Source organism: Silurus aristotelis, assembly GCF_946808225.1.
Source record: "Silurus aristotelis genome assembly, chromosome: 16".
In the NCBI taxonomy this organism is placed as follows: Eukaryota; Metazoa; Chordata; class Actinopteri; order Siluriformes; family Siluridae; genus Silurus; species Silurus aristotelis.
In genome coordinates this window covers 20806848-20820288 of record NC_139589.1, presented here as the reverse complement: position 1 = coordinate 20820288, position 13441 = coordinate 20806848, and the positions used below count along the sequence as shown (strand labels likewise).

At 35.2% G+C, this 13441-nt stretch overlaps 1 protein-coding gene across 1 annotated transcript in view; it reads left to right on the top strand.

Annotated features, from left to right (window-relative positions):
• The first annotated feature begins 2903 nt into the window (after positions 1-2903).
• Positions 2904-13441, top strand: part of arrdc1b (arrestin domain containing 1b) — a 48778-nt gene continuing 38240 nt past the window's right edge. The window contains exon 1 of the mRNA XM_083564295.1: positions 2904-3240. Within this exon, the coding sequence (XP_083420421.1) occupies positions 3123-3240 (118 nt within the window). The 5' untranslated portion in view covers positions 2904-3122. The remainder of the gene's footprint in view (positions 3241-13441) is intronic.

Sequence of the window (13441 nt, the reverse complement as noted above, 5' to 3'; positions counted from 1 at the left end):
TCTGCTAGAAATTAAATATGTGAGTGGTGCAGCTGTGGCTTGTTAAATTGTGTTAAATGGTTTCTCTTGCCATGGTGTCATAAAGATGGTATTAAGAAAAGGGTTGATTCAGGTGGGACACCAATGAAGGCCTTGGTGTGAAATGCATTGCCAGCCACTATAAAGGAATTCAATACAAAAAAACCTGTCCAAAGCATGTCCTCTTTGAGTAAGTGTATGTATATTATTAAATGCAACAACGAAAGCGATAAAGCAGTTATTTATGAATAGTCATCCATCTAACTATTTTCTAAAGTGTTTATACTACACATGTTTGCAGAACAGCCTAGAGTCTCAGGGAACTCGGGGCACAGGGTGGTGGAAACCCTGGACAGGGTGCCAACGCCTCACAGGGCACAATCAGCTGCACTTAATGGGGAGAGTAAATAAACATCAACTGACAAATGTGAATTATATTTATACATCATTGACTGGGCTTAAAAAAAAAAAAATCACACAATGCTTTAGCCAGCAATTACTGTATAAACACAGGATACAGAACAGGAGGCTTGCTATTAACTTTGTGGTTTAGTTTGGCATGTAATAAATGAATCTCGTTTTGGATTAAAATTTCACTGCGGATGAAAAAGTAAAAAAAAAAAAATGTATTAAATGAAAGGTGCATGTATATAATTCATTCAATTCATTTCACATTAAATTTCACAAGGGGGCAGCACATGCAAGCACAGATTTTTTTGGGGCCCCTGCGTGATATCAGAAAGCAGGGTGGGGTATGGAGTATTCCTGTTTATAACCTCAAAATAAAGTTATTAATCTCTAAGTGTTGTTTGGTGTTTTTAACATGATATCCAATAGTATTTGCTATTATTATGTAGAAATGAATTACTACAGCCATGTAAAACATCTGGTATTTCTTGTAATGTGCATATCAGTGATCAGGCTGTAAGAATGTTTTCTTTCTTTGTATTAAATATATAAAATGTGCAGCTCACACTAAAACAGATTTTAAAGCTTATAAGTACAATATGGATTTTATTATGTAATATAGCGTAATATAAGCATTTATTTTTTCTTTATCTTCTACAGTCACAAATCAAATTTTTTGTGATGTGTGTAGACTTTTAGTGTTTAGTGTTTATATAAAGTATATATATTTCATCTGGCCTTCAACTTGGCCTGAACTATGATATAATTGTATTATTACACCATATAGTTATCAAATGTTTTGTATCTTGTGTTTGTCTATAAATGAAACATCACAAATAGACGTTGCGTTGACGTTACTACAATAAGCTTTTTCTTTTACTCATGCCAAGATGAATAAAGTTTGGAATTATCTATTAATAATGAAAATAAAAGAATGAAAATTGTAATAATGAAGAAATGATGCAGTCTGGATCATAGTTAAATCAGAAAATGAGCCCCTCATGGATGATCATCCTTCCTTTTGCTTCATCCTTTCTTCACGGGATGCTGGTGAACGGTGCTAGAGATTACAAACTTCAGAATTATTAATGTCTGTAGATGACATGAATTAGATGCTGTTTGTTATCCTCTCTGTGCTCGCTTGGCCCGAACTGAATCGGACTACATAAGCCAGGTCTGCTGCAGAGACAAACTGCAGCTGTCAACATGCCCAGGAGACTGAAGTGTGTTTTTTGTTTTTTTTAAGAAAAATATGGGTGATGTTGATTTGATTTAATCCATTGCCATGTTGAGTAAAGTGTTCTGCTTTCTTGCACAGGAGAAGCAGATTAGCAGAAAAGAAAAAAGTTGATTTTATTTTTAATTTACATTCAATTGGACAATTACATTATTACATTTAATTGTTAAATTCAATTTCAATTCATTTTTATTTGTATAGTTTTTTTTTTTAATAAAACGGCTATAAAAGAATGTATAAGTTCTTTTAAACTCTCTGAGATGGCAGATGGCTTCAGAGGAACCAGACTCAAAGGGGAATTCATCGTCATCCATCGTTCGTGGCACAGAATGTCCATTCACTACAGCTCCATCATTGTTAAGGTGTGCACTGATTACATGCAACTTTTGGGTTTGAGCCATTGTAGTAGACTGTTGATATTAATTACAGTCCAAATCCATTGTTAGATTTCTTGAAAATGTTGTAATGTGTGTGTTTTTTTTTTTTTTTATACAATGGCACAAAATACAAATCTGCATTATAAAAGTTAATACATTCTCTTCGACGGGTTTCCTAGACTGAATGTATTCAATCCAAACCCCAACAATTCACAACTAACTGAACTATCATATTTATAATGATCTATAAATAATTATTTACCCAAACCTGATGTGTTCTGGTGGTGAAAAAATAACCAAGGAATGGCTCTGAGAAAGATATTATTCTATTGATTTGAAATTACGAAATAAGTTCTAACAGGGATATTCTGAAGGAATATTCGACCCGTAAAGAGGTCCCTGATCAGAAGAAAAGAGCTTGAGAACTTCTAATCCAGTGAAAACTTTGTCTAAGGCAAAAATGAATAAAGGAAACAAAGTGAGAACTCTCAATAACCCTTGCTTGTTTTTGTTTTTTTGGACAATCGAGGCACAGTGCCTGTGATTTAATTTTTGCTTGAATATAAAAAACCAGAAGAAGAAGAGTCTAGAAAGCATATGCAGGATGCATATATATATATATATATATATATATATATATATATATATATATATATATATATATATATATATATATATATATATATGCATTAAGCCATTTTTTACTTTTATTAAATAACACCCGTATGCAATTATACATCTAAACAGATTTTCAGAATGAAAGATGAATTGAGAATGCTGCATGGACATGCTGCATGGGTTAGTGAGGCCTCCACTGCACTGCACTGCACTGCACGCGCTTGCCTGTAGTCGGGAATGACGTCACAACTCGGGGTGGAGAGTGAGAGAGAGAGAGAGAGAGAGAGATAGAGAGAGAGTTCATGCAAAAAAAGAGAGAGAGAGAGAGAGAAAAGAGAGTGCATGTGGAAGAGAGAGAGTGAGAGAGAGGTGGGAACGCTGCAGGTGCGACGTCACACGCAGCCGTCAAAAGCCGCACTCGGATTAAACGCGCATCTCACGCGTTTCGGCTCGCGACCGAGATCATGGGAAAGCTGCAGGAATTTGACATCTCTTTTAGCCACAACAAAGTGGTCTACAGCCCTGGAGAGACGATCTCGGGAACGCTGAGGATCATCACCGCCAACTCGTTGCAGTACAAGGGTGAGCGGATCGCTTCTCTCTACTCGGTTCTCACGGTTCCCGATGGTCAGGAGATACCAAGCAGGGTGGAGTTCTTCCAAACTGGATTTTGGGGTTGAAGATCTTTCCATGCATTTGCCCTTCACGTATTGCAGGATGCCCAGCTTTCTGTTTCCATCTTCTCCAAATGCACATGATTCCATTAAAATACTATATACTAAAAAAAAAAAAGAAAGAAAAACATGTTTAACCTTGTCTTTGGAGACCTTTCTGCTTAGTTCTACTTTTTTTTATCAGATCTACTGAGATCAAAAAAAGAATGGAGTGTGTTTGGTAAAGAATGCAACCCCACCAGAATCATGCTATTACAGGAAAACAATCATAGAGCTAGTGTTACTATCCTAAAAGTTTCCAGTAACAGTTCCTCCTTTTATTGGTTTACTCCTTTTTACAGGACATAGAACAGCAGTTTATTCATTCTAACTAAATCCTTGACTATTAATCGTTTTCTATTTTATTTTTTTAATCTGTTTACAGTTACAGTTAATGTGTGGCTTCCTGTTATGGCTGTGCAATAGCTGCTATCAACAGTGATTTGGAAATCAAATGAGCCTCTTTTTTCTTTATTTGGAATTGAGCAAGATGAAAGAGAGAAAGAGGAAGGGGACATTTCGTGAATTGCTCAGTCTCAAAAACATTCCCATGTTGGAAAACTTGCTAGAAATCTGTGACAACTGCACTGGAGACTCGTTTTTATACATTTAGAAATGCCATTTCCTCACAGAATGCTTCGCCATAGAATCCATGATGTGTCTTTGCAAAAAATAAATAAATAAATAAATATATAAATAAATTATTAATAATAATAATAATAATAATAATAATAATGATAGATAGATAGATAGATAGATAGATAGATAGATAGATAGATAGATAGATAAACTTATGGGTTTTGTGTTAAGGATAATTTATTATGTTATATCATATAGCTCAATAACATTCTAGGTAGATAGATAGACAGACAGACAGACAGACAGACAGACAGACAGACAGACAGACAGACAGACAGATCGACCGACCGACCTATGGGTTTTGTGTTAAGGATAATTTATTGTTATCATATAGCTCAAAAACATTCTATGTAGATAGATAGATAGATAGATAGATAGATAGATAGATAGATAGATAGATAGATAGATAGATAGATAGATAGATAGATAGACCTATGGGTGTTGTGTTAGAGATAATTTATTATGTTATATAGCTCAGTAACATTCAAAGAGTGATTGCTGGTTCCAGTGCCAGCTCTTGTCGTGATGATTTCCCAGTTGTAGCTTATGGAAACACGATTCTAGGTTGTTAGAGTTGATTCACGTGTGTTTGAGCCGGCACATCAGCAAGCTGTGCATCACTCTGACCCCTCAGGACAGGAATGTATAACCCCTGCTTTACAACTCAGAGCAGCCTTTTCTTAAACGTAAAAGCATGTTTTAACACGAGGACGTGAACAATCGCCATGAAAGACTTGTAAATGAGCGAGTGAGCACACAGTGTCTGTGTAGTGATCTATCCATAATTAATACACAGTGCACACTCAAATAAGCCTGGAAACTGGGGGCATGAATACAAACAAAGCGCATGTATTCAATGAAGCAGGAGTCTGGTGTTTTTTTATTTTTTTTAGATATAAAAGCTATACATTTTTTTTAAAAGGATGTCCAGTGTTAGTGTGTGTATTTGTAGATTTTTCTAAATCAAATCATCATGGCATGGATGTAAAATGACCAGAAAGTGCTAGATATAAACTGGACGGAAGACATACTTGTAAATTATTTCAATTGGAACAAGAATCTAGCTCTAAATGATTTAATATTGTATATAAAAACTGTAAAGTTACTCTTGTATCTATGTAAAATGTATCTATGTATTTTGTAAACTAGCTCATCCTAAGCTAGCAGTAGTGTTATTAGCTAGTTTTGTTTATTTAGTTGTTAATGCTGTTTCTGTTGACTTATTTATGATTGTTATTAGTGTTATTAGTGTTGTGCTTCAACCTAGCAGTTTTATTTGCTAGGGTTTTGTTTGAGCAGGAAGTATTTTCCTGTTTTTAATGCTGTTTTGAGCTAACGGTGTTGGACTGGTACTAGCATTGTTCACTTGAGTATGCTAACATGTTGTTGTTGCGCTTTAAGTGTTAATCATAGTGATTTACTACGTTATTGTCGTTAGCCTGTTGTACAAAATACAAATGTGCTTACTATAGGGATGTTACTGTGAATTTAGCATTTCACTCATATTTGTGTATTTATTTAGGAATAATTATGTCCAATGGATGAAGACAGTATAGAGTTAAAAGTGTAAAAACACTCGCAGGATCGCAGAGCAACATTAATCTCTTCTTTCATTTGGATGTTAATGCTCTGCGGTTCATGAATAATTAAACCTGTTTCAGCAAGTTTGGCGAACATGATAAATTCTGTGACGAGGCCCGTGTTAACTGTTTCCAAACCGAAAACAAGAGAGAAATTAACTTTCAAATTATTCCTTCAGGTCTTCATTTCCTTCTCTCTTTCTCTTTCTTTATTTCTTTGTTTCTTTCCTTACTTCTTTCTTTCATTTTCTTTCATGTTGTATAAGAAAAAAAAAAGGTAAGTGAGAATGAAGTGATGCATGACATCTAAGCTTAAGACATTTCACCTAGAAACAAGAAAAAAAACCCTAAATGACATGATCAGAAAAGGGTGGAGCAGCGGAAACTTCAACTACAAATAGCGTTGTGCTTCGTGGAAATATAATTATCGTGCAGTTCAGAGACAAAGCATTAGATTACAATGACGATTATTGATTTAGGGGAACTGGTGAATTTCACCATTTCCCACTAAAGCAAATGTTAAGCAATCGGTCAGCTTAATAGTTCAATCTTTTTATTTTATTTTATTAAAGGGCAGGATAAACGCCTGTCTTTTCAGTGCAGTTTTTTTGCATGAGTGCACACCCTGCCTAACCAACCCTTTGTTTTAGATGGTGAACTATGTGAAAATAGGGAAATAAATACCAGCTTTACCAGCATTGGGATTGTTCATGCGTAGCTGTTTTTTTTTTTTTTTTGTCAGTAGAGCAAGAAATGCATTTGTGTATGTATGCACTAATGGACACTAACTCTGTACACATTGAAAAAGTAGTAGCAGGTTGAGCTTAAGGTGAATTTCTTTATGTTGGGACGCTTAAGTGCGCGTGTGTGTGTGTGTGTGTGTGTGTGTGATGTCCTGTTTTAGACATTGCCTGAAACGATTATTATTTTTGCTATGGATTTTCTGCCTATAAAATAGCTTACCATATCGTTGCTGTATGGTTTCACTTTTAGGACTGTTTGCTTACAAGTTTTTGTGATATATTTGTTTTACTTTGATGTAAATCCGAGCTTCGCCCTGATCTGAATATTCCATGTACACTCCCGTCTTTTAACCAAAAGCAAACCTGCACACAAACCTATTCTGAGTAGCTATTTTGGCATGGATAATTCTGCTATAACAGCAGCTTTCTGTAAGACAGTATTTATTTTACAATATAAGATTCAGTCTTTTCGAAGTAAGTTTCTAAGAGGTTTCAGAGCAAAGTAATGCTGCAAGATAAGTTGCATTTGTTGTGTTTTGATCTTGAGGAGAGAGAGGCTGGTGTGGACAACTGTTTATATCTGCTATGGCGTGAGTGATAACAGGAACTGAGTCATTTCATGGATGTTCTGCAGCATGTACACAAACATAGCTGTAATAAAAAGTAAAAAGTACGACATGCTGTTCCTAATAATAAATAGCTGATTTGCTATGGTTTGGCTTTGGGACATGCAGTTGTTTTAAAAATACATCAACAGTGTCGATACGGTAGCCATGTTGGCCTGTTACTAGCAAAATGTACTTTGAGCTGAAAGTGTTAGCTGGTGGCTAGTGGTGTTTACATCATGAGTTTGAGATATGGGCTTTACCCTTTCAGTGCCGGTGCTGTGTTGTGTGATATATGATGAGTCAGCAGAATTAGACGCTTAGAAATGTTTACTTTAAGCTCACAGTGTTGCTTGTTGACTACTAACATTTAAATGGTGGAAAGAGAAGTAGACTTGAGAACGGAGGGGAATAATAGACAGTATACAAACATATTATTTGTATAGCGCTTTTAACAATGGACATTGTCCAACAGGAGCTTTATACTAATAAATTGATCACAAATACTAATAAGCCCGTCCATATAGGTTTTTTCCTTATAAGTTTATCCCTGATGACCAGCCAATGGCAACAGTAGCCGGAATAAACTACATGAGGTGGCATGACGAAGAAACCTTGAGAGGAAGCAGACGCAGAAGGGAACTCATCCTTATCTGGGTGAAACCACATGTCTATTCAATTTTAGTTCTATCATTGTTAAGGTTATCTGCTGTTTACTGATGGATGCTTAAAAAGCAAAAACTGTTCATTACAACTTTAATCCTTAAACACAGTCATTGTTACAGTCATGGTTCTTGAGTGTAACCCTGCTTAGTTACCTAATGGATTTTTAGATTGTTCATGTGATACCATTTTCAACAGCAGTGAGTGGTCTACATTTGAAAAGTACTCCATCCAGAGGTTGGGGCGTTAGGATGAATTAGGCAGGTCTGAAAAGTAGGGGCTGGACATGCATTATTAGGTATTTTTACATGCATACGTACATAATAGTTGAGGACATCTATCTATATCTATCTATCTATCTATCTATCTATCTATCTATCTATCTATCTATCTGTCTGTCTGTCTGTCTGTCTGTCTGTCTGTCTGTCTGTCTGTCTGTCTGTCTGTCTGTCTGTCTGTCTGTCTGTCTGTCTGTCTGTATTAGAGCAGTTGAACATTTAAAATATTTAATTGCGTTTATTCGCATGATTGTCATGCTTTATTGATCGAAACCTAATCGCACACTTTTTATCTGTTCAAATTGTACATTAAATGAATACATACGTTTTAAAAAGAGTTTATTTATTCATTTTTTTTATATCTGAGTAAAGGAGGGATGTTGCAAATAAATGCGTTTTATATTTATTTATTTATATTTGTAATAAAAATGGTCAAACAGAACTTCCAGCTGCATTCATTGAACGTTAATAAAATTTGTGCCGTTAAAATAAATTTTGACAGCCCTTATATATATATATATATATATATATATATATATATATATATATATATATATATATATATATATATATATATATATATATATATATATATATATATATATATATTGATTCACATATATATACACGCATGCATGCATTATCTCAGTGGTCTGAATTTGAATATCTTGCATCTTGTATTAAATTTGAATGTCCCGAAAATAGCATATCTACAATCTAGTCCAGTCCTTAGGCTTTTTTTTCCCTATTAATAATTAAGATGGTATTCTGACTATTGTTTATCCCCCCAAAAAGGTAAATTACCTTTTTTGCAGCAATCAAGTGTGTCAGCTAAAGATGCGTGTGCACACCGGCTGCTTCCAGGTCAGAGAGACAATAAATAAAAGGGAGGGAATGGAATTTTCCAGTGGGAAAAAAACGTTCCTCTGACGTTGCACCGTGGTTCATCCAGATCATTTTTCATGTAACACCTTTCACATTTATGCCCAAACTGACAAACCTAAGGCCCAGAATGACCTTATATAAAATGAGATACGTTCAGCACTTCTCAGTTACACATCCTGACTGTCTGAAAGGGAGAAGCTGCAGAGAGAGTTGCTCAAGAGGAAGTGTGTGTGTGTGTGTGTGTGTGTGTGTGTGTGTGTGTGTGTGTGTGTGTGCTTGTTTAAAAAAGCTTAGCAAGAGACACATTTTCTCCTAATATGCACTGTATCACTCATTTGATTCGCTGTCTGTGAAGGCACTTTATGGTTACGTAACAATGTTCTCATTCTCTTCTTCTTGCATGTCACGTGACCTCAATGCAAAGCAAAGCAGATTATTTTCCTAAACCAGCACATCCCAGTGTTTTATGCGTCTTGAGCTGACGTACCGACAATTGCGACATTGTTTATAGTTCCATTCAAGTGCTGAAGAATGACTCTGATACATGAATACTCTGCATTCGAGCTGAAGTTGCAACTTGCTGCTACATCCGATAACACGGCTCCATCATTTCAATTTAGTTTAGTCTTTTCAACTACCAAATTCTGTCTTGTTTACAGAGTGGCATCAACACGAGCAATCACTTTTTGTTCGGTGTAAAGAATCCTTTCTTCGGTTTAGACCAGTTACTACACAGACAGGGTACGTGGTTGGATCTATAATATAGATACTAATATATACTTATAACTGTTTCATCTACATTTATCGCTAGATTAGATGGCTTACTTATGCTGCATGAACTTTTGTAGTTCTGTATAGCAGAACACATGCCTCTACCTACGAAAGTGTGGTTTAAGTAGCTTTCTATATGTTTTGTGTGGCGTGAAGCTGTTAATCTAACCAAAGTTGTGCCAAGGTGGGAAATTACTTTTTTTCCAACATACACATTCCCACTTACAGGACAGCTTTAGTATCACTTACAGTTATACTTCTATAAACCTTTTAAACTTATAAACTTTTAATCATCAAAAGATTTCTTAATCTGTTGTATTATTAGGATCAAATTATATGTTGTTTTGATTGGTTACTATAGACACAGTAAAGTAGCAAAGATCGAGCGCATTAACAAAGTTTCTCATGGCAAGTTCAGTGTAAAACAACGGCTTGAAAATCTTCAACAGAAGTCTGATTTTAAATCGTACATCCAGATGTTAAGTTGTCGAAAGACATCTGGGAAAGATGGAATAGGGTGGAGTGAAATCTGCTTCCGAACACCGCAATTATCCAGCGGTATCTGCAAGCGTGTGACTCATGTTGTCGCAATCTCAATTTGTTTTGCACTTTTTTTTAAGCGTAGAGCTGCAGCCCCTACATGAGTAGAAAATCATGCAATTCTGAAAAAATCTTGTTTTGTGGAATTTTCTTGGGCTTTATTAACCACAGTTTTGAAATATTCTCTTTTTTATTAGATGCAGGGAGATGACTTGCTAAGTAAATGTAAAAGATTGGTTTCATTGTCTTTTTTATAGTGCATCATAAAGACACTGGCCTATATACAGCAGGAAGTTGCATTGCCTTGCTCAACAATTGATTAATTGACATTTAGAGCATTTGGCAGATGCACTTATCCAGATCTACTTGCAGTTAACGCATTTATACATCAGTGCCCAGCAATGGCTACTTGGTGGTGCTGGGTTTTAACCTTTCAACCAGAAGTCCAACATGTTAACCACTAAGCGACCACTTCTCTTATTGGGTCCTATCTTGATTTGCATTAAAATAGCCTGTTGGCTATGTAAAATGTATAAGGTAGGCTTAGCTGCGTAAATGCACACATACACATAGAGTACACACACACTCAGGCAGAAAAATAATCGAACACAGCATTGTAAGCAACAAATCTATTAACATCAGTCTCTCCTGCTGTACTAGAGCTGAATAAACAAGTTCAGGGTTGTTATTTTTATCTTTGTTCACGATAACCTCAGTACCGGCTTCATTCATTTCAATTTTATTGAATAATACTTATACTATATTTATCTCTATTCTATACTATAATTCTATCATTATATAATTGTTATGATTTGGTACTCTATACTAGAACACTATAATTGTTCAGATTAAATGTAAAGATTATAAGATTAATTTTCTTATCAGTGTATAGCACAGCAGTACACTGCTGGTTTAAGCAGTTTTTATGCCAATTTATATTTTTTTTATGCATGACACATTAAATACAAAATAAAGGTTTGCCAAGTGAGATATACAGATATATTATTTGGGGAAAAAGTATATTCATATGCATATATTTATAGAGATACCATTTTTAAATGACATTACAATTACATTTATTAATTTTTTCCGCTTGCCGGTCTACATGGAAGTAATTTGTCACTAATTTTAAATGACAAGTTGATTTCATGTTATTAGTGCAGTGGAAATACAATCCATCCACTCAGGTTACACCTTCCAACCGTTCATTATCATCCTGTCAGTTTTGTTGAGTCTGTGAGGATGTTGTTTTATGTGAGCATGTCCATGTGGCTGGCTTTCCTGGCTGAATACGATGACGCTCTTTCGTTGAAAAGTTGTCCTGTATTTACAGGACACTAGACAGGCTGTGTATCGACTTACTAACAGACTAACTAAGGTCGTCGAGTGAAATGAGCCCAGCTAGCCTTAGCCCTTAGAGATATACCGAGCTTCATTATTAATGAGACGGTGCCTTTTTTCAGTCAGTTCGAAAAAGACACTGGACAAGGACAAATAGTGTAGGTGATTTTATAACCACGGGCTCCCAGTGAACTCACAATAGGTACAAATGTTGACGTTTTGTAGTATATATATAGTCTTGAAAACTTTTTCCGGTAATTAAAACAGAAGTACAATTACAACATTTTAAAGTTCAGTGTCTACCAACTAATATAGAATATTATAGTATACTAATATAGAATCACATTTTAATGTTTTAATATGCTTTAATATGTACACCCTTTATTTGTGGACAGTGGAATAGATTTGAGAACTGAGAGACAAAGATCTTATGGGTTAAAAAAAAGGTAACTGGTCACATGGCTTCTTCATTGCTTCCTAAGGGGCTGGACCTCATAACCACCTGCCATTTAAGGAAAAAATTGTCAAGTGAACTCACAATAATAGTTTGAAGCAAGAGAGAAAGTGAGAGAGCATTAACAGATTTGCTCTTTTGCATGTAGCTAAACTAAAATGATCATTCTGCCATTTTGAAATCCAGTGTTTACCCAAAAATATAGAATTTAAATATGCAAAAGTCTGTGCTTTGTTTTGCTGAGAGTTTGTGAGTGTATCAAAGGTGTTTTAATATGCTTTGTTTTAGTAAGTACATACTTTATTTGTGGATAGAGGGATAGAATTAAGAACCAAGGAACAAAAGGTCTAGATTACAAATGGCTTCTCCATGTCATCATAGAGAGATCTCTTAAAGGGGCATAACCACCTGCCAATCATCGAAAAAACTAATAAACCTCACTGGCAGCATTTCAACTGGTGCCAATCAGTCAACTTGTATGTTACTCAGGCAGTATTGCTAAACAAGTATATAGGTATTTCATTTTTTTTATACTGTAACTGAGAACAGCAGAATGGGAAGCACATTCTTCCATGTTCTTCATAACGCTGCTTCTGGTTCATTCAGGTTTACTTCCCACTTCTGTATTCGTATAACCAGTTCAGCCAAGAGTTCCCAAAGGTGAACGTCAGTGATGAACAGATATGAAAAATATTTGCAAAAAATTTTGTAGCAAGCGGATCCCAGGCTTTAAACAGTTTTCTCCCTGATATGTATGTTATGTAGCATAACACCTATTTTACGCATTGCTAATGTAAATCTAGGAAGTATATAGGAATATAGTAAGCTACGGTACTGCTGTGTGTAAAAAAAAACAACAAGTAGCCTATTTACAGTACATATAAGTAGACAATATGGTTTGGATGGAACCTAAAATCAGCTACTTCTGCTCTTTTTATTTTATACTAATGCATTTGTTAAACCACCCACCTCACGTAGCCTTCTGTTTCTATATATAGTATAAATGGTTTCTTGAGATCAAGCCATATAAATAAGTTGTATTTTTATTATGATTAGCTATTCAATAAGAGAATTCTTTGCATGTGATGTTTGCATGTGAACTATGCAAACGCATCTATGAATAAAACACTACTAAGTAATGAGCGAAAAGCTCATGGGATTGTCTGTTGTCATCTCTTAAGTGGAGCCCTTCTTTTCATTAGCCGCTGCCTCAAGAGGCTTGATCATGAAAGGTGACACCGCTTTTACTGTTGCCAGACATGTGCTTTAGCCATGGCCAAGCTTTGTGCTGCTGGAAACCGGTTCCTTGGCCTACTTTTACTGATTTTTACTGTTTTATTTGCACATATATAAAAGAGAACAGTGTTCTCATTTGGGTTTATGCATTGTTAATGATTTTGGCTTTAATACAAATCGATAGCTATTCCAGGCTGCCGAGATTGTGATGGAAATATTGATGTGATAGACCTTTTTACGCTTCATACTTTAAAGGACAATAATATGAACAAATTATATGATTTTATTTGAGGTATTTTGTAAGTAGACCGTATTATGGTTTTGCTTGAATAAAA